Source organism: Tupaia chinensis, unplaced genomic scaffold, assembly GCF_000334495.1.
Source record: "Tupaia chinensis unplaced genomic scaffold, TupChi_1.0 Scaffold000597_1, whole genome shotgun sequence".
NCBI classification, from domain to species: domain Eukaryota; kingdom Metazoa; phylum Chordata; class Mammalia; order Scandentia; family Tupaiidae; genus Tupaia; species Tupaia belangeri.
In genome coordinates this window covers 5,004,671-5,025,047 of record NW_006160114.1, presented here as the reverse complement: position 1 = coordinate 5,025,047, position 20,377 = coordinate 5,004,671, and the positions used below count along the sequence as shown (strand labels likewise).

At 37.1% G+C, this 20,377-nt stretch overlaps 1 protein-coding gene across 1 annotated transcript in view; it reads left to right on the top strand.

The window, feature by feature from the left end:
• Positions 1-20,377, top strand: part of STARD13 (StAR related lipid transfer domain containing 13) — a gene marked incomplete at its 3' end in the record, with an annotated part of 454,133 nt that overhangs the window by 83,793 nt on the left and 349,963 nt on the right. Inside the window, 1 exon segment of the mRNA XM_014591552.2 lies at positions 14,582-14,615. Within this exon segment, the coding sequence (XP_014447038.1) occupies positions 14,582-14,615 (34 nt within the window).

Here is a 20,377-nt window from a genome sequence, read left to right as displayed (position 1 = left end):
AAGAGTGTGGAGAATCAGAAGCCAAAGGTCCTAAGAGCTGAACTAGGTCACTGAATTATAGTGTCCCCTTTGGAAGCATATTATTTATTTATTTATTTATTTTTTGCCTAAAGTTTTTCTCTATAAATACTTGCTTTGACCATAAAGCAAGCATAACATAGTAGATGATTGTACTAGTTCATGCTGGAGCAAATACCAAAATAAGATTAGACATGAAGGCAATTTATTGAGAAAGAGAGCAAGGAAGGATAAGAAAACTACAATGGATCTCTGACACCTATAAAATGAGAGAAGACGTCACAGACCATAGTGTAGTTCCAAGGAAAGTTTAACCAGACCAATGGGGAGTCTTATAACCAAAGTTACCTAAAGGAAGTATCCTGGCTCTCGCAGGAAAGCGCCATATTCCCATCGAGCTCATTCATTGGGTGAGAACAACCTGGAATAAGTGTGACCTCAGCACTAAGAAGGGATCAAATGGTTGAGAAGAGCATCAGCTACCTGCTGCAGATCTAAGCAGTGCAGTTTCAGAGCAACAGCAAGTAGAAAGCTATTTGAGGTGTAAAGAGATGAAACATTAAGCAAAACAAGGGAAAAGAATAATCTTTCAGTTATTCAGGGACTGTCTATTTAGCTTGTGGGTGTCATATCTTAAAACTTATCAGTCTTGCTTTTTAAGTCTTTTCTTCCTGCAGTATTCTTTTATCTTTTTCACTTCTCATCAGCACGTTTGTGCAGAGGTTGGCATGAACAGAGAAGCAAGAATTCAGGCCATTCTTTTTTGTGTTTTTTAAATTTTTATTTGATTTTATTTATGGTTATTATTATTATTATTTATTTCCTATAGGGCACGTGCACTTACTAGAGAGAGAGAGAGAAAGTGAGAAAGCAAGCTGCCAGGTTCAGGACTCAAACCGCGTTCAACCATGTAGGAGTCAAGTGCTCTAACCACCACACCACCTGCTGGCCCACAGGCCATTCTTTTCTGCTGCTGTCAGCAGGATCAGAAATCCACCCACCACTCTCCAACCACTTTTTAAAAAAATTTTTTTAACTTTTAATTTTGGGTGAAAGCTTCTCCTTTTTTTTTATTTTTTTTTGAAATGGTAGCATACAACACTCTATGCAGTATTATTATCAAAAGATGATGTTAAAGTATATTTTGGTTAATAATAGTTTTAAGAGCCTAAATCCCACTAACATAGATAAAGGAGTTGTTTTACGTTATTATTATCATCATTGTCATCTGTACTTTATCTCTTACTTGCATTTCCTTAAACTATTGACTTATCTGTGGCTTTTAAATTCAAACTGAAAAGGATGGTCAAAAACCGTCAGCATTGCCAATATGGCCCTCATGTTCAAAAGAAAGCATATTATGTTAAGAGTCATTTTTACTTCTTAACACACTTAAGGTTCATCCAGGAAGTTACTTGAGCTGAAGCCAGACAGAGGAATAGGCCATCCAACTACTGACAAGTTCCAGGGCTGTATGTCTGGAACTTGCTGACCTAATATTCTCAATTGGCTTATGTTCAGCTGAATAAATCAAGGCCTAAAAGGCATGAGGCTTTTTTTGGGGGGGCGGGGGGCAGGAGGCTGTGAGGGAAGGTGGTTGCTTTTTTATTTTGTTTTACCCAAACCACTCTTATAAAGAAAATGAAGCATTAAATAAAGCATGCTTCTATAATCTTGTGTAACCCTGAAAGCTGGCAGTACTGGGCTATACAAACAAGACTGATGGCCAAAGAACATACACCTATAAAGCAGTCAAACCAAGGGGACTGTCGCCCAAGGAGACCTGCCATATGGTAACAGCCAAACCTAACTCTTGATTTTGATTTCCTACGTAATGTACACCTAAAAGTGACATGGAGGGTATAACTACTAAAGGGTTGAATTGGGATGTGATCAAATTACTTTTTTTCAGAACTTCTCTGATATTAAGCAATATATTTTAAAGTTAGAGGCTAAACAATATAATTATTGAAGAGAAAGTAATTTTCACATAGATATACGTAAGTGTTTCAGGCTACCCATTTGTTTAGAACACATAGATTAATCATATAACATGCCTATCTAGTTCTAGGTGCTTTGAATGAGAGTATTCTCCAAGATTTTCGTTTAATTTTTATACTCTTATGAGGTCTATGTTCCTATTTCTATTATGCATATAAGGAAATTAAGCCTCAGATAAGTGCGAAGAGTTTTCTAAGTTTATGTGACTGGTAAGAGTTGGATTTAAATTCCAAACCCAATGTATTTTACTCAAAAACCTGATTCTAGACTCAGCTGCTATGATACTGGAGTATTTAAGTGCTCTGCAAAGTTGGAAGTCATATGGACTACCCAAGATTTGGATCCCCAGCTTGGCTTGAAAATATGCTGGTCATGTGCTTGGGTACCTAGGGTACTGAGGAATTCAAGGGCTGGGGAAGGAGGATTGCAGTGTGATGAGACCCTGTTGAGGGTGTTTTGGGGTCACAGATACATGTGCATGCACTATCATGAAAACCAGTAAAATAAAAATAATGCTTTATAATATACCATAATACCTCAAAAGAAGTAGAGACAAGTCTTAAATTCCAGTATTCGTGTTTACTTGAGAAGAGAAGACATATTTGTGAAATGAGTAAACACTAGTCTGAGGCAGCGTGGAAGTGCATAACTATAGTCTGAGCAGAAGAGTAAAATTATGTGCTGCTTCTCAGATGGCAAGCAGATTTTTACTGTGCCCCCCTCCAGCTCCAGCCCTCTCTATCCTGGCCTTCATACCCTGAGACAACCAAGAATTTCTTCCCTATGTGCCCCCTAACTATCAGCTGCCCACCATGGCCAGACTGTCAGTATGCATACCCGCCTCGTCTCCTTCTCCAGTGGTCCCTGTGCTCCTGGGTCCATTACTTGCCCTCATCTCAGGGACCCTGCTACCTTGGATCTGCAACTGCAGCAGTCCTTTCTCTTTGGGCCCAGTACATATTCAGATTTCTTCCAGTTGACAAAAGCCTTCCATCAAACTGCTTCCTAAGGCTAGCATGTTTACTTTCTTCAACTTTTCTTGTTGAGCTTCTGGGGCTTATCTTGCGTTATTTCCCATCTATTTCACAATTTGTTCTAATTTCTATCCTATGGATCTAGCCAAGGTCACTTCATAGTTATCAATTTTTATTGATTTCAGGGTCATCAATTTTCAGTTCTTTTCTATTAACCTACTTCTGTTGGTAAACCAACCAACAAACACAAAATTCACTTCTCTTATCAATTTTCAGTTCTTTTCTATTAACCTACTCCTGTTGGTAAACCAACCAACAAACAAAAAATTCACTTTTCTTTTTTTTTTGACATACTCTATATCATTTTCTTCTCAAGCTGCTATTCTTCAGTCACTTCTTCAACCTCATAGATGTCCCCTACATACTCTCATAAATATCTATGATTTTTGCCTTTACCTTTTTTATTCTCAGTGTAATCACTTTCCCTTAATAACCTCAGCTTCTGTCAGGACTGAATTATCACTGATATGCCATACTCATTCGGTCTGGACCACTTTCCTGAGTTCAGCATTTTTCTTTAAGACAGGATCCTTTCTTAGATTTCTTCAGTGAAACAGAACCATCAAGATAAATATATATGTAAAAGAAGGAATTTATTATATGAGTTATCTCACACAATCACAAACCTGAGAAATCCCGTAATAGGCTATAGGCTGGAGAAATAGCTGACTCTGAAGCAGGGAACCTGGTGCATTTCTAGTCTGAGGCCTAAAGGGGGCCTGCTGGCAGCCACTGGTATAAGTCCAGAGTCCAAAGATTAAAGAATTTGTATTCCAACTGACTAGAGGAGCACAGGGAACTGGAGCCAGCAGGAAAAAATACAACCAAATGTGTAGAGGAGGAGCAGGACTAGATCTGTCAGAATAAGTAGGAGTGAAACTTGCAGCCAGCTCTGGAAGGAAGAGAGAGGGAGAGAGAATGGGACAGGAAGAGGAAACGGAACCCTGTTTCCTATTGTCCCTCCCACACTTTCAGTCAATTGGATGGTGCTCACCTATATTGAAGATAGGTCGTCTTCTCTCAGCCCACTGACTCACAGGATAATCTTATCTGTTAGCACTCTTACAGATACAGCTAGAAACAATGTTCCACTAACCTTCCAGACATCCTTTAATACACTCAGATTGACACCCAAGTTGACATTGCTGCTATGTCTCAACCCACTTGCATCAACTTCCTGAGTATGTGGGATCACAGCACACCCCACGAGGCTTGGACCTTTAGGATGGGCAGTAAATCCCTCCTGGGTCTACCATGTGGCCTCAGTCTGTGGTGTAGCAGCATCAATCTGCACACACTACTGTGACTCTGCTGCTCCATCTTTATGCAGCACCAGGTGTCCCACAGTTACTTCTAACTTGATAAATCTAAAAGTAGATTGTTGTTATATTCCATACCCTTCAATACCTTCCCCATTGCTCATCTTCATTAACATGACACCTCTATGAATTAGGTGCCCACTCAAAACATGAAAACCAGCCAAGACATTCTCTCTTGCCTTCCCTATCTCTTTATATTTTTAATATTTTCTGTCTTAAATATGACTCAAAACTGTCACATTCTCACATTCCATTTCCAGACCCATTTCACCTAATTGTGGTCTATTGCAGAAATACCCATATTGTGTCGTCTTCCCCCACCACTCCTACTCCAGTTCATTTTTATTTGTGTCTAGATTTACTTTTGTAAAACCTTCATTTTTAGAGGCCACATAAATAATTCTTAACTCCTTATCATAGTAGATAAACACTTTAATATGTAGCCCATTACTATCTTTCTAATGCCATCATTCTCCACTCTTCTCCGTAATTGACACTATAATAAGACCAGAATACTTGTATTTTCCTAAATACCCATGTTCTCTTTTGCCTTTTTCCTTTGTACATGCTGTTTCTTCTCCCTGGAAATCCCCTCTCCCTCTTATTTTCCCATTGAGTCTATTTTTTAAGAGACATCTTAAATATATTTTTAAGCTTATTTATTTATTTCTCTCATGAGTGAGAGAGACAAAGAGAGATGAAGAGTCAGAAAGACAGGTACTTCCACCAGATCTTTATGCCCTAATCGACCTCTGCTATACCATCTCTGGATCATGGGTATGTGAGTGCCTGGTGGATTCAGGGAGGTCTTCAGACATAAACCTGGCAGTCTCTAGTGTACCACTGTGCTACAGCTCCCTGAAATACTACTCTTTCTGTCAGCCTTCCAATTCTTCCCAGGAGATTCATTATCCTTTAGGATTATAGGATATTATTCTTTATATATACCTCTATTTCTATGCTTTCCCCATAGGATTATAACCTTTTCACTCTAATCCAGCCCGATGCTCAACGGCACCCCCAAATTCTTTCGTTACTAACTTCAATGCGTTCCTAAATGTTAATTGTTTTTATTTAAATCAGTTAATTCTGTATTGCAATAAATTCGGCATTGAGTTGCTTTCTAGTGGTGATGTGCATATATGTCTTATCTTCTAAATTATCAAGTCTTTGAGTTTTTTTTTTACCTATCCACAGAACTACCCTTGGATGGATCAGACTGTCATAAAACTAGGTAGCTAGAACCAAGAGAATGAAAGTACTTCTTATTGGGCCTATGGTATTGTTATTTGACTAGGAAATCCACATTTCAGTCATGAAACCAAATATTTTCTTATGATTATTAAAGAATTCTCCTCAACTAAATACAAGGAGAAAAATGTTTGATTTTGAGCTAATTAATTCACACTCCATTTTCTCCTTTTCTCACAGATTAATCCACAGACTTTGCATTCAGAACTTTTGTTTGTCACTCTGACCATCTCATAGCATATTAATATTTCTCATAGCATAATAATGTTTCTCTTACTACCCTTTGGTAAATACTCCCATAAATGTAGACATTAATTCTAATTCTTCTAGAAAAATTTAGCGAACGATCATACAGTACATGTTTTGTACTATTGCCTTGATGCTCCCAGATAAGTATGACATATTTCAGAAGAAAGCATAAGGAATTGGTAGGCTGGAGTTAATGAGAGTCAGGGTACATCTTGAGTCAAATGTCTTAGTTGGAGCAGGACTGTGAACATAAGATCTAAAGGGAGAAACACAAGAAATTTAAGGAAATGGGGAAGAGAGAAACCTATATTTGAAGTTCATGGTTAGAAAAGGGCTGGCCAGAGACAAGAGAACATCTGGAAACCTCCATGCCTCTCTGGTTGTCCCAGAACTGCCATGCTCAGCTGCTTATGCACACAGGCTTCTGTCAAAACCAGCCTTGACTAGAAGGGTTGGCCAACACTTGCCTAGAGAGAATACAGTTGTACAAAAGATGGAAGCTTTTAGGTCCTTAATGGGTTTTTGTAGTTCTGGAAATCTTATTTCAAATATTTATCCAGATGCAGAATTCCTTGGGTTATTGTTTTAGGATGAACTTTATTAACTAAACTGGATCCAGGAAAATGCTATAATCATTTTTGTTATTAAGAAAGTTTATGTTAATCTGATGCATTCTTTTTTATTTTGTAGTTCTGGAAATCTTATTTCAAATATTTATCCAGATGCAGAATTCCTTGGGTTATTGTTTTAGGATGAACTTTATTAACTAAACTGGATCCAGGAAAATGCTATAATCATTTTTGTTATTTGTTTATGTTAATCTGATGCATTATTTTTTATTTATTCATTTCTAGGACTTGGCCTAAATCCTATATAAAACATACATAGAAGGAGAAAAAAAAATAAGTGGTTCTCTCTATATAAACTAATCAAGAAGGAAATGAAGCCACCCAAATGTGGTCCGTGCCATTTGTGGTCTGTGATAAATAGCAAAACTACAGACTATTTTTTTTTCTTAAGTGTTAACTGTAAAATATAAAATCATTTTTATTAGCACCAGATGTCAAGAATGCTTATTAAAATGCCACTGTTTACTTAAAAAATCATCTTAGACTCATTTAACTAGTAAAGATTAGTTTTTTGCATTATATTAATATCTGAAGTTGTGTATTACTACTTTTATTTTAAATATGTAACACTAATATGCATGTACCAAAATTTATATTTAGAAACGCAGATTTATACATCAGAGCTGAACTAAAATCTTTAAATTCAAAAAAGTAGATTCTTTCATTTGACTCATTCTTAAAATTTATTGAGTTTTTATATAGCACCAAAAGTAAGCATTACACATACCTCAGGTCTATAGGAAGTATTAGGAGGGTGAGCAAATATAGAGTAGATTTTAAATTTTTTATAATATCTTCTTCCTGCCCTTTTTAGTCATTTTTCTTTGGATTTCATAGCAGAGTTATTTGTGAAGAAATTCGTGATCTTCTCCACCTCTCCCCTCTCTTGTACTAGCTAGGATTTACTGCAACCTTTTCTCAATTGAAGTCAGGAAGTCAGAGAATGGATAGCTTTGACTACTAGGCAGGAACCACTATATCAAAATTTGGAGAGATAATAAGTTTTGAAAACTTCTCTGCTAGGTCATGCTTGGAATATTTTGAATACAAATTTAAAGTCAACAATGAGAATTTAGTATGGTAACCAAGGAATTTTATTATTTATTTTTAGTTTTTGCTATAGGGCATGTGTGTTCTCTGGGGGGAGATAGAGAGAAAGTGAGAAATCATCCCTGGTGTGGAGGTGTGTGGCCACATTGCAACTCCTTCTCCTCCATTTTCCTTTCAGGATTTCAGGCATGTATACACACACACCCAATTTGTTTTTTAACCCACTGAGTCTGGGACTCAAACCATGCAGTTGGCCATGTGGAATCCAGGAGCCTTAACCACCATGCCATCTGATTGACCCTAGAAATTTTTTTGTTCATTTTATGTCTTCATCAACTAATACTTTGGTTGATTTCTTATTTAAGCAGGGTTTTTTGTTTGTTTGTCTTTAATTTCTCCATAGGACATGTGCACTTGCCAAAGAAAGACAGAAAAAGAGAGAAAGAACCCCTGCCCCCTGGGGAATAGTCATGCTACAATCCATTCTCCTTTATTTCTCCCTTCTTTTGTGATTTTGGGCAGGCACATATATACACCCAGTCTGTTTTTCAAGCCCCTGGGTCTTGTACTCAAACTGTGTGATTGGCCATGTGGGATCCAGCCCCTGTAACTACCAGACCATGGACTGGCCTATAAACAATGCTTCTTTTTTTTTTTTTTTTTAAGAAAGATTTTTGCTAAAGGACTTGTGCACTTGCCAGAGAGACAGATAGAGAAAGAGAGACAGAAACAAAAAAATCACCCCTTAGGAGGGATGGCCATGCTACAATTCCTTTTCCTCCATTCCCTTCTCAGGATTTTGGGCATATATGCACCATGTGGCCAGCATGAGTTTTCAGCTGCCAGGTCTGAGACGTGACCTATGGTCAACTTTGTGGGAGTCCAGAGACATAACTGTTATACCATCTGCTGGTCCCAGTAATGCTTCTTAAAATTACTGTACAATTACAGCTTATAATGTATTTGAAATATTTCTTTTTCTTTTTAATTTTTGCCTATAATTTGTGCATGATCTTTTAGTTAGTTAATATGAAAGGAATTTAGACAAAGAAATTTTGAGATATAATTTATACACAGCAAAGCCAGCCTTAAATTACTTGGGCCAAAGTCAGTATGTAATCCTCACATCCCTTTTATTTTTCCAAAGAAATGAACTTTCTAGTGGTAATCTGGTGATTACTCTTTTCTATTCATTGCTACTTTGACATTATTTTGTAATATTTAAATCAGAGTCACAACTGAATATAATCTATTGAACTTCAAACCAGCAGGTGAATTCTGATTAAAGTAAAGGGCAATCATAAAGTGGCTTTACATGTTTACCTAAGAATTTATTTACTTTGGGATTTTTATCTGCTGCTTTTGGTTTTAAAGGTTTACTCTGAGGGCGTTAGGAACAAATAGGCTCTTTGTGTTTCAGGAGCAGCAGGTGTTGAAACAGCTTTCTAGTTTGCCTCATACAATAGTAGTTAATGTATTTATTGACTTGACTGATCATTTATTTTATGCCTTAAAAAACATGATCTATGAATTTAAAAAAAATCTAGATATTCTTATGGTTATCTAATTCAGTTTTATATTTTATTGTATCATAGTTGGCTATGTGAGCAAAGAATACATGTCCGTGTAAATTTGTTCCAAAAAACAACTGCATTTTAAGTCCAGCCCTATCATGAAACAAATAACTCAAATTTTTTGCCCTTGGATTATGTATGAACGCAGAATTATGAATTTTTAATTACTACAGCTTATAGGAACCTTAAAATTTAAAACTTTCTGGTGGATTTAACCAGTTGAGGAACCTGACTCTTAAATATACTTTAAAGCAATTTACTATAAATTAGGAAAGAAACAAAGCCAACCAAACATGTTTTATATTATCTGTGGTCTGTGCTGTATGGCAAAACTATAGTTAGGATTTTAGGATTCTTTTTTTTCTTTTGAGAGAGAGTTTTGCTATTGGGCATGTGTGCTGGCCAAAGAGGCAGAAAGTGATTTTGCTATTGGGCATGTGTGCTTGCCAAAGAGGCAGAAAGTGGGAAATTACATCCCTCCCTCCCCCCAGGGGGATGACCACACTGTGAGCTCTTCTCCTCCGTTCTCTTCTCAGGATTTTGGGCACATGCATATGTGCCAAGCATGAGCTTTAAGCCACTGGGTCCAAGACTCAAACTGCAATTGAGTACATGGGAGTCCAGTGATGTAACTATTACGCCATCTGCTGGTCCCGCTAAAGTTATGATTTTTTTTCCCATGACACTTATGCATCAGATAATTCTAATACTTTAGAGTTCTTGAATCTCCAGTTTGAACTACTGAGCTGCTCCTGGCTTCCTGTACCACAGAGAGACAGGGTCAAGCACCCAACATAGTGCTAGAAATGTGTATGATGCCTACATACTCAACAAATACTTATTTAATAAAATATCCAGAGAGATCACCCACTGGTGGTCCAGGCACATGTAATCTAACTTTACTGGCATCAGTGAATACCTGACATTGTCCCACATTCAGCCCCAAAAAATACCCTTTCTGCATGTCTTCAAAGTAACTACAATCTCATGATTATTAGTAATTAGTTCAAGATACTGATAATTCCTTTATCTACCCATAAATCAGTTTGGGATCATAATGGTAATCTATTAATGTTATATTACTGGGGTCTAAAGGGTTCCTACTCTATTAGATTTCCAAACAGAAGAGTTGGAAGTGTTAAGCAGTGGAGGTTCAACTTACGGGTCTGCAACAGAATGTGTACATCTAATAATTCTTTAAAGAGTCCTTTTCTAAAAATTGCGATAAAATGCTCATAACTTACAATTTATTATCTCAACTATTTTAAAGGGCACAGTTTAGTGGTATCAATACATTCACGTTGCTGTGCAACCATCAACACCATCCTTCTCTAGAACACTTTTAATCTTACAAAAATTAAATCTTTGTATCCATTAAATAACAACTTGCCTGACTTTCAGTTCTTGTGCCAGTATCATCTATTATTATTATTATTAATGTATGACTAATTATTGTGTTTTGTTTTCTTTTTAAACATTCAGGTTGAAATTTCCCTGTAGAAATTGCTCTATACTAATAAGATTTTTCAAACAATTGACCTGTAAGAGTTCTACTGAGTTATTTCTATTTTTTATTATTATTAGAAAATAAGGCCATTGCATGGAAAAAACAAAAAAAATGTCATGACTTTTCTGACAACCCAATATTATGTTTAGGTAATTTTATTCTGCTAGTTTTTGTTGTTATTTTGTTTTGTTTTGTCACATAGTCATTAAAACTAATTTGTTTCAAAACCAAGTAGGAACCATGTAGATATAATATATATCATATTCTAGTCAGGTTGAGTTCTATCTAGGACAGTAAGCAAACACCTTTCTGATATTATTTGACAAATACAGAGATCACTCCTCTCCCATTTGTTACAGCATCTAAAGTTTTACCATTAGAGGTTTATTACTTGATGTTTGTTGTAAGATCATACACTTTTGATGTGTGAATAACTTTGGGAAAAAGTGACTCTTCTCATTGTCCGTTACCAACTCTTTGGACTTTTCTTTTACCTCAGGGGAAGTATGAACAGAGTCATAGAATAAGGAGAGAGAGAAAGAGAGAGAATTAAAAATGGGGTGGAAAAGAATTGTGATATTAAGGACAAGGTATTTTCCCTCTTTTGCTCCTAAGTACAGCATTATGTGCCTAATGTTTTTAAAAAGTTAATAAGGGGTCATCAAGTGGTGTGATGGTTAAACTGCAGGACTCCTACATGGCTGGCCATGGCTCAAGTCCTGGATCTGGCAGTTTGCTTTCTCATTTTCTCTCTCTCTGTCTCTGTCTCTCTCCGGTGGGTGCATGTGTCCTACAGCAAATTAAAAATAATAAAATTAAATAAATATTTTTTAGATGTTAGTAAAATGTAAGCCTCTATTTTTCAGAAATGTCAACAGAATTTCCTTCAAAAAAATTAACAAATATTTATTGTCTTTCTGTGCTACACATACACATGAGACTCAGAATATCACATAAATTATTTTTTAAGAATTATTTTATTTCATTTCATTTATTTATTTATTTTAATTTGACCAGAGAGAGACAGAGTGAGAGAGAGAGGAAAAGTGAGAAAGCAAGTCACCAGGTCTGGGACTCCCATGGTTGACCATGTGTGAGTCCAGCACCCTTAACCATCATGCCACCTTACAGTCCCTGGCATGAATTATTGTATGTTTTTCTCAAAGCAGCCCCAATTTATTGAGTGGGAAAGAAAGCTTAGAGAAATTTCATAACTTTCTTAAGGTCCTGCCCCTAGAAATTGTCTTTCTAGTTGCTAAACATAGGATTCTAGCCACTTACTCTATTTGTCCTAAGGATAGTAAGGGACCCATTAAGGGTTTTAAGAAGAGGATCAGTGTGATCAAATTGTTTTTAGACAGATCACATTGGTGAGCCAGCCAGGTAGCATGGTGGTTAAGGCGTCTGGATCCACATGGCTAACTGAATGGTTTGAATCCTGGACCTGGTGCTTGAGAAATACGTCAGAGAGACCAGCAGATGACATAGTAGATATGTTGTTGGACTCCCACATGGCTGACCACGGTTCGAGTTCCAGACCTGGTGCCTTCAAAATCACACTAGGCACGTGTGCATGCATGTTTAAGATCCTGGGGGAAATGGAGAAGAAGGGATTCAGGTGTGGCCATCACCCCTGGGGATGGAGTGATTTCTCACTTTTCCTCTCACTGTCTCTGTCTCTGTCCCTTTCTCTCTCCAGCAAGCACACATATCCTAAGGCAAAAAACTCTTAAAAATGAAAAAGAAAGAAAGATAAATATATCAGGCACAAGTGCATGTGTGCCCAAAAATCCCAAGAGGGGAATAGAAGGGAAGAGTGGTAAGGCGTTCTCACTTTCCCTCTTTCTTTTTCTCTCTGGCAAGTGCATGTGATCTATAGGGGAAAAAAAGGAAGGAAGGAAGGAAGGAAGGAAGGAAGGAAGGAAGGAAGGAAAGAAGGAAGGAAGGAAGGAAGAAAGGAAAAGAAAAAACTGATATTAGTAATGAATAGATTGGGAAGATATAAGACTAGAATCAGAGTAAGAACTTAGAAAAGGCAGGTGCTACTTGGAGGCTGAGGCAAGAGTAACTCAAGTTCAACACCAGCCTAGAAAACACAGTGGGACCTTGTGTCTAAAAATAAAAGAACCAAACCAAACCAAACAAAATAGACAGAAAGGAAAACAAAAAAGTAAAGAAAAGAAAATGAAATTAAGAAACTATAGGATGAGGATCCATAATATGAAAATCAAAAATTTGAAACATTCCAAAATTTGAAACTTTTGAGCACTAATATAATGTCACAAGTAAAAATTCTACACCTGATCTCATGTAATGTTTGCAGTAAAAATGCTGCAATACAAAAAATTATGTAAAATTACTTCAATCTATGTGTATAAGGTATATATGAAACATAAATAAATCTTGTCTTTAGACTTGGACCCTATCCCACAATTTCTCACTATATATATGCAAATATTTTTAAAAATCCAAATAAAAGTCTGAAGTCTAAAGCATTTCAAGTCTCAAACATTTTGAAAATGGTCTCAACTTGTATTGCAGTCATCTAAGTAAGACTTGAATGTTGCCCAGGAGATGCCAAAGGGATGAAAAGTAGTAGATAGATCCCAGAAAGTTTGGCGACTGGGCATCAACAGGATTTAGTGTGGACAAGAAGGAGTCTGTTTTGATCTTTGGATTTCTGATTTGAGCAACCAGGTAGATGATGATGCCAATCATCAAGGTGGTTACACAACAAGAGGATCAGTTGTGACTGAGGCTATGTATGTGGCCAGGAGAGAAGAAGGAAGAGGGTAAGAAGGGAACGAGAGGATGTTGAGATTCAAATGCATGGAGTTTGAGGCATCAGTTGTAGATTGTCCAAGTATAGATATCCAATCAGCTGCTTGTTCTCTGGATCTGCAGCTCAAGGATAGAGTCCTGAGCAAGAGTTATAAATCTTAAAGTTGTCAGAATATGGATGGAAAGTAGATGAGATCACCATAGAAGATGCAAAGTGAGAAGATGCAGCACCAATCTGTGACAAAAGATGATAAAACTAAAAAAGGGAGCTCATCAAGAAAATGATAAGGTATAGATATAGAGGTAAAAAAGGTAACAGTGACAGAGTGGGAGTACAGAAGGGTCAAGTTTCAGATGAGAGGAGTGATCAGCTATGTTGGCCACTGTGGTATTACTAAGAGAGAAAGTAAGGTAGGTCCTGGATTTAGCGTTAAGAAAAGAGTTGGTGTCAGGAGTGCAGTGGAGTATTGGATAGAAACTAGACTCTTAAAGTCAGCTGGTGGCATGGTAGTTAAGATGGCAGAAACAAATATGGCCAACTGTGCTGTTTGGGTCCCAGATCTGTCAGTTTGAAAAACAATCTAGGCTCACATGTGTGCATGCCCAAATCCTGAGAGAGTGGAGGAGATTATGGTGTGGCCATTGCCCCTGGGGAGGTGCTTTCTCACTTTCCCTCTTTCTGTTTCTCTCTAGAGTGTACATGCACCCTACAGTAAAATTAAACAAACAAGCAAACAAAAAACTAGACTTTAGTCTTCACAGCTATTAAATGGACACATGGTAAAACTTTATTTAAGCCAAAGAAAAGCAAACTTACTGCATCTATAATTTTTTGATTGCTGTACTGTTGTTATTCAAAATGATTTCTCTAGTGCCTAAAATCATTGTATTTTATGCCAGTTAGTATTTTATGTTTATTTCTGGAGACCATTCGCTGCTAATTTTACTATCTGATTTTTTTGTTTTGAGCTTAATGATTATGCAGGGAGAACTTGTAATGTTTTGGAAAAAGTGGAATTAATTCTAATTGTTTATTTTGGTGTAAAAAAATTCAGTTCTATGCATAATTATTTCATAATATGCATTTTTTATGAACTTTTTGAAGAGCCTACATATTTTTAACAAAAGAGGTATAACTGTGTTTTATTTATTTATTTATTTTTTGCAGGTACTTTCTGACAGACAAAGCAAAGAAGGAGCTGGTAAGTCTTGTTTTATTGTTTATTTATAAAAGTCAAGGAGCCTTGCCTGCTTCCTATAGATTAAAGCATGCATGAGTCTTGCAGAATAATTCATGAAAATTGATGGCCACAGTATGATGTTAAATCAAAGATGTCCTATATTTTGAAGACTGGATTGGTTCACTTGGTTTGCCTCTGATCCTCATGCAGCTGTGTTACGAACTTATTCCCATTTGGTAAAGTTGGTTTGACATAGAAAGAGATTACATTGCATATAAACAGTTTCATCTTGAAATGTGTGTTATAGATTAAGTAAGAATTGGTCAGAAGATTATACCTGTGCTAAAATATCTACTTAGAATATAAGTCCTCTTAAGAAAAGAATAGGGGCCAGCAGACAGCATGGTGGTTAAGGTGCTGGACTCCCACATGGTCAACTGCAGTTTGAGTCTCAGACCTGACCACTTGCTTTCTCTTTCCTTCTCTCTTTCTCTGGTGAGTGTATGTGCCCTGTAGCAGATTTAAAACTAATAATAAATAAAATTAAATAAATAAGTCTCAAAGGAAAAAAGTGAAGAATATATGGGCCAACCCCATCCCCTGGTGGTTAAAGGAGTGACATGGCCGACTATGCAGTTTGAATCCTGGCACTGGAAGCTTGAAACACATGCCAAGTGTGTGTGCTTGTAGGCCCAAGTCCTGACAGAGTGGAAAAATGGAGAAGAAAGAACTGTAGTGTGACCACACCCCACTGGGGGGGGTACTTTCTTCTTCTTCCTCTCACTGTTTCTTTATTTCCCCAAAGTGAGTACATGTACCCTCTGGTAGAATTTTAAAGAAAAGAGGCATATAGCCAGCCACACTTCATAATGCTGAGGCAATATGGGAAAGTCCCAGGTTCACATCCAGAGATCTCCCTGTGTACAGTGGGCACATGGTGCTTAAAGGTGATCTTGGCTGGCTGAGACTATGGGCATATCAAAGCATGAAGACCCTATTGAGGGTGCCTGCCTCTCTCTTTCTGTGTATGTGTGTGCCCTTCTCTAATGAGAGAAATAAATTAACATTAAAAACAGTGAGTCATAGTTGAAAGTAGTGATTTTATTTGTTTGGCTTTTGTATTTTGAAATGTTCTGTGCAAATCCAAATATTTTACATCTTATGGTATTGAATTTCTTCTACTCTAATGACTCTACTAATAGTTAACTGCTCCAAAATCACTACTTTTTAAAAAAGAATTGTTTTATTGGGACCAGCAGTTAGCGTAATGGCTATGTCGCTGGACTCCCATGTAGTCGACCACGGTTTGAGTCCCGGACCCGATGGCTTAAACTCATGCCGGGTGCATGTGCATGCGTGCCCAAAAACCCCGAGAGGAGAATGGAGGAGAAGGGATTGCGGCATGGCCATCCCACCAGGGGGTGATTTCTCGCTTTCTGTCTCTGTCTCTCTCTGTCTGGCGAGCGCACATGCCCTATAGCAAAAACCTCTCCAAAAAAAAAAATGAATTAGTTTATTTAACTTTATTTATTTATTTTTATTTGACCAGAGAGGGGGAGAGAGAGAGAAAGTAAGAAATCGAGAAAGCAAGCCACCAGGTCTGGGGACTCAAATTGGGATCAGACACGTGGGAGTCTGGCACCCTTAACTACCACGCCACCTGCTGACCCAGGGATCACCACTTCTTATCAACCCTTAGGCAGCTACTGTTTTACTCTATTTGACCAGTCATTGTGAATACTGGATACTGAAATCTCATCAGTCCTGAATTCACATGATCATTTACAGATTTATACATGTAAATAAATCACTTTAAAACTTTTTGTGTACTTTCATCATATGTATTTTTCCTACCTTAGAAATTTCATGTTTCTGGACTAGTTCAATATAAATGTTAAAACTTCTTTTCTCAGGGCCAGCAGGTGAAGTACTGGTTAAGGCAGTGGACTCCCACATGGTCGACCACGATTCTAGTCCTAGACCTGGCAGCTTTAAACTCATGCTGGGTGCATGTGTGTGTGCCTAGAATCCCAAGAGGAGAACAGAGGAGAAGGGATTGCCATGTGGCTATTTCCCCTGGGGGGTGATTTCTCACATTTTTTCCTTTGTCTCTATGCACTGTATAGCAAAAATCTCTAAAAAATGAAAACTTTTGTTTCTAATTTTTTATCTTTAAAGATTTTGATACTCATGTCTAATAATGCCTCTAAAAATAGTAGTCTCATGCTGCCATTATCTGCATTGGTAATCATAATTTACATTTTTATATATTTATTTTTTTATATTCTGTTGAGAACCAATTTTAGTTCATTATTCAAAAATCCAAGATCTCAGTTTCAGTTCCAGTAAGTATCAACACTAGATCTCTCGGATATAGTCATCTGTTGTGTTTCTAGCAAGAGAACTTTTACACTGAATCACCAGGAATAGTGACTGGCTGGAACTTTGTCTGGAGAATGTTTTTAGTAAGTATGCTGAGCCCACCAGCTGTTCCACTAAGACCACAAAAAATAATTTGTTCCTGTCATTCTGTAAGAAGTTGTAGTATCAAATGTGCATAATTTTAATCATGTCTTCTTACATATTTGGGATTTTAACTATAAATACTTTGTAACCAGTAGAAAATAAGAAAAGTCCTTCGTTAAAATCGTATGAATGTGTCCAAATAGTAAATTATGCCATAAGTAACACCCTCTGTGCTTTCTCTCTCCTGTTAAAATTCCAACCTGAATTCAAAGAATTGATATTGCATTTACATCACCAAAGAATGTGCTTCCAGAAACGACCGAACAGGGATTTTCACAAATGAGCAATCAATAAAACTTTTGACAAACAAAGTATTTCCCTTGGAGATTGATAACTAGTATGTGATAGATCTATTTTCTTCATATAATGAGCATGTGCAACTTATATTTTTCACCATATAAAAGCTATAGTCAAGAAAGTAAGAAGCAGGAAACCGGGCATTGCTGCCGTGGTAAAACACAATGCTTTGCAAGGCTGAACTTAGGAAGGTTCTGGGTACAAAGCTTAAAACCTCCCTAAGTATTCCAGGCATATGCGTGTCCATGTTCCAGAGCTGGGAGTAGCTGAGTGTGAATTGCGACATCAAGTTCCTGTTAAAGGTGCTATCTCTCTGTCTTTCCCACTCACGGAAGAAATCAATAAATAATCATAAAATAGAGGGCAGGAAGGAAGGTAAGAAAGAAAGGAGGAAGGGAGAAAGAAACTGCAGTTAAATCCAGGCTAGAAATGAAAACAACTTCTTTAATTAAATTTCTGTAAGGATGTTTAGCCATGGAGGTTCTGGTGTGGTAAAATAGTTCTAGGTTGGATGCAGAGCTCATCCATGTGGGATCAGTCTATTGGAGACTAAATTTTGAAATGCTTAACCACTCCACTATTTCGTGTTTGTTCTGTTAGGAAAAAAAATTAATAAATAGGAAAGCAGACCAGCAAAAATTAGAAAAGAGTCAAATCAATGTTCACATAAATATTTATGAAAAGCATTCTAAGAGTAAGAAATATTGGTGAAAGATGTCAAAGAACAATCAGAGGAGAATATTTGAAGAGCCTGATCAGATTTCCATGCAGTTATAAAGTAGTCGTAAGTTTGGGTTTTTCAATTGCAGTTGTCTTCTTTTTTTATTAACCTCATCTTTCACATTAAATTATTACTACTTAATTTTTGATGGTCATTCCTTCCTGTTGTTTACAAAATGTAAAGCTGTCTCCCTCATTTCTAATATAGTTCTCCATTATTGCTTCTGGATTAGAGAGTAAGAATATCTCTCATCATCCCAGAGATGTAGTATGGCAGTCAGACTGAAGAGGCTGCTTAGTATATAGAGATGAAGGTGGAAGAGACCACAGGAAAAGGTTGAGACCTCATCTGAGTTCACACTTTTTTAAGAGAGATATTTGCTAAAGAGCATATGAGCTTGCCAGAGAGATAGAGAGACAAAGAGATAGAAAGTGAGAAGTCACTCCCCACCCCCCAGAGGGATGGCCACGCTGCAATCCCTTCTCTTCCATTCTCCTCTCAGGATTTTAGGGCATGCATGCACATGTACCCAGTGTATTTTCAAATTGGCAGGTCCAGAACTCTTAACTGCACAGTGGGCTCTGTGGGATCGAGTGCCTTAATCGCCATGCCACCTGTTGACCCCTAGTATATCTTTTAATTCAGTTTCTCATTGTATAAATTTATTCAAATTTGTAAATAGAAGACTAAAACCAAATTACAGTGCTACTCACTATCAAGATCATTTGAATCTCACATTAATGTACCATTCTTTTTTTATTTTTTGGAGAGATTTTCACTATAGGACGCCTGCGCTCGCCAGACAGACAGAGACATAGAGACAGAAAGCGAGGAATCACCCCCCAGGGGGGATGGTCATGCCACAATCCCCTCTCCTCCGTTCTCCTCTCCGGATCTTGGGCATGCACGCACACGCGCCTGCCGTGAGTTTTAAGCCACCGGGTCTGGGATGTGAACCGCAGTTGACTACGTGGGAGTCCAGCGACATAGCCATTACGCTAACTGCTGATTCCCACATTAATGTACCATTCTTAGCATGCAATTTAGTGTATATTTAAAGATTGTAATACATTTTGCTCTAGTTTAGAAAATAGCTCTTAAACCTAAGGAAAATAAAATCACATCTGAAGAAGCCACTTCCATTATTTTTCTCTGAATAATTTAACTAACGCAACTGGGACAGTCCTTTTCAGAAGAGTTTCAGAAGAGGCTTCGTGGACATACCTATTCATTCTTCCTATAGGTACTTTGATTACTTTCTGCTTCCTTAGCTTCATTGTGTTCTAGCATATTGCTAAGCCCATTATCAAGAAAATAAAGGCTCTGTAAGGAATAAAATTTTACAAGTGTTAGAGATACAGCAATATGTAGTGTGTCTAAAGTATCATCCAAATTCAATTATGAACAAAAACATGTGCTATGGAGTATACCTACCTATGCTATTTCACTAGAATTTTATTATAGTGACTGACGTCTGAAGTCAAAAGATTATTGGTACTTTTTAAAAATAAATTCCAATTTGAAACTGTAACTTAAATTTAATTCATTTAGTGTTTATTAAACATCTACTATGTCCATGGCACTATCCAAGGCAATACAAAAATAAGATAAATTATCCTGTCTTCAAGAAGCTTATCTATGTTAAATGATATCTTAGGATTTCTTTACCAAAATCAGAGCTCTTCAGTATATTTGTGACTATTTAGTGAATTTACAGTAGCTTAGTAAGATTTAAAATTTCGATTTTTCTGTGGCTATGTGAAGGGAGATAATTACCATTCTGTGGCAATATGTGTATATCAGGCAAAAGCAGAGCATCAAAGTATGCCAAGAGGAGCATTAGTTTTATTTTACTTTAATCAGTGTGACTCTATCTTGACATGTAAGTGCTACATAAACCTTAAGAGTTTTATAATTGTAGTTAAAATACAACCATTCCCTCCATATTTAAGTTTTACCAGTATATTCCTTTGAAAGTTATTCTGTTTACTTAGAGTCCTTACAAGCTGCCAGTTTAAATACAGTCAGGGAAACAGAGAGTGTTTTCTAGCCACCATTCTTACCTCCTGCAGCTGGAATCAGGTCCTCTCCCCAGGAGTTGTTCTCCAGACACCTGCTGAAGAGGCCCGAGTAGCAATGGAGCAAAGGAAGTTGTGCAATCGGCAAATATCAAATCTGTGTTTTACCTTAAGGTTTCAGTTGACTTACATTGCTGTTCTCTCTGCCTCAAACGCTCTTC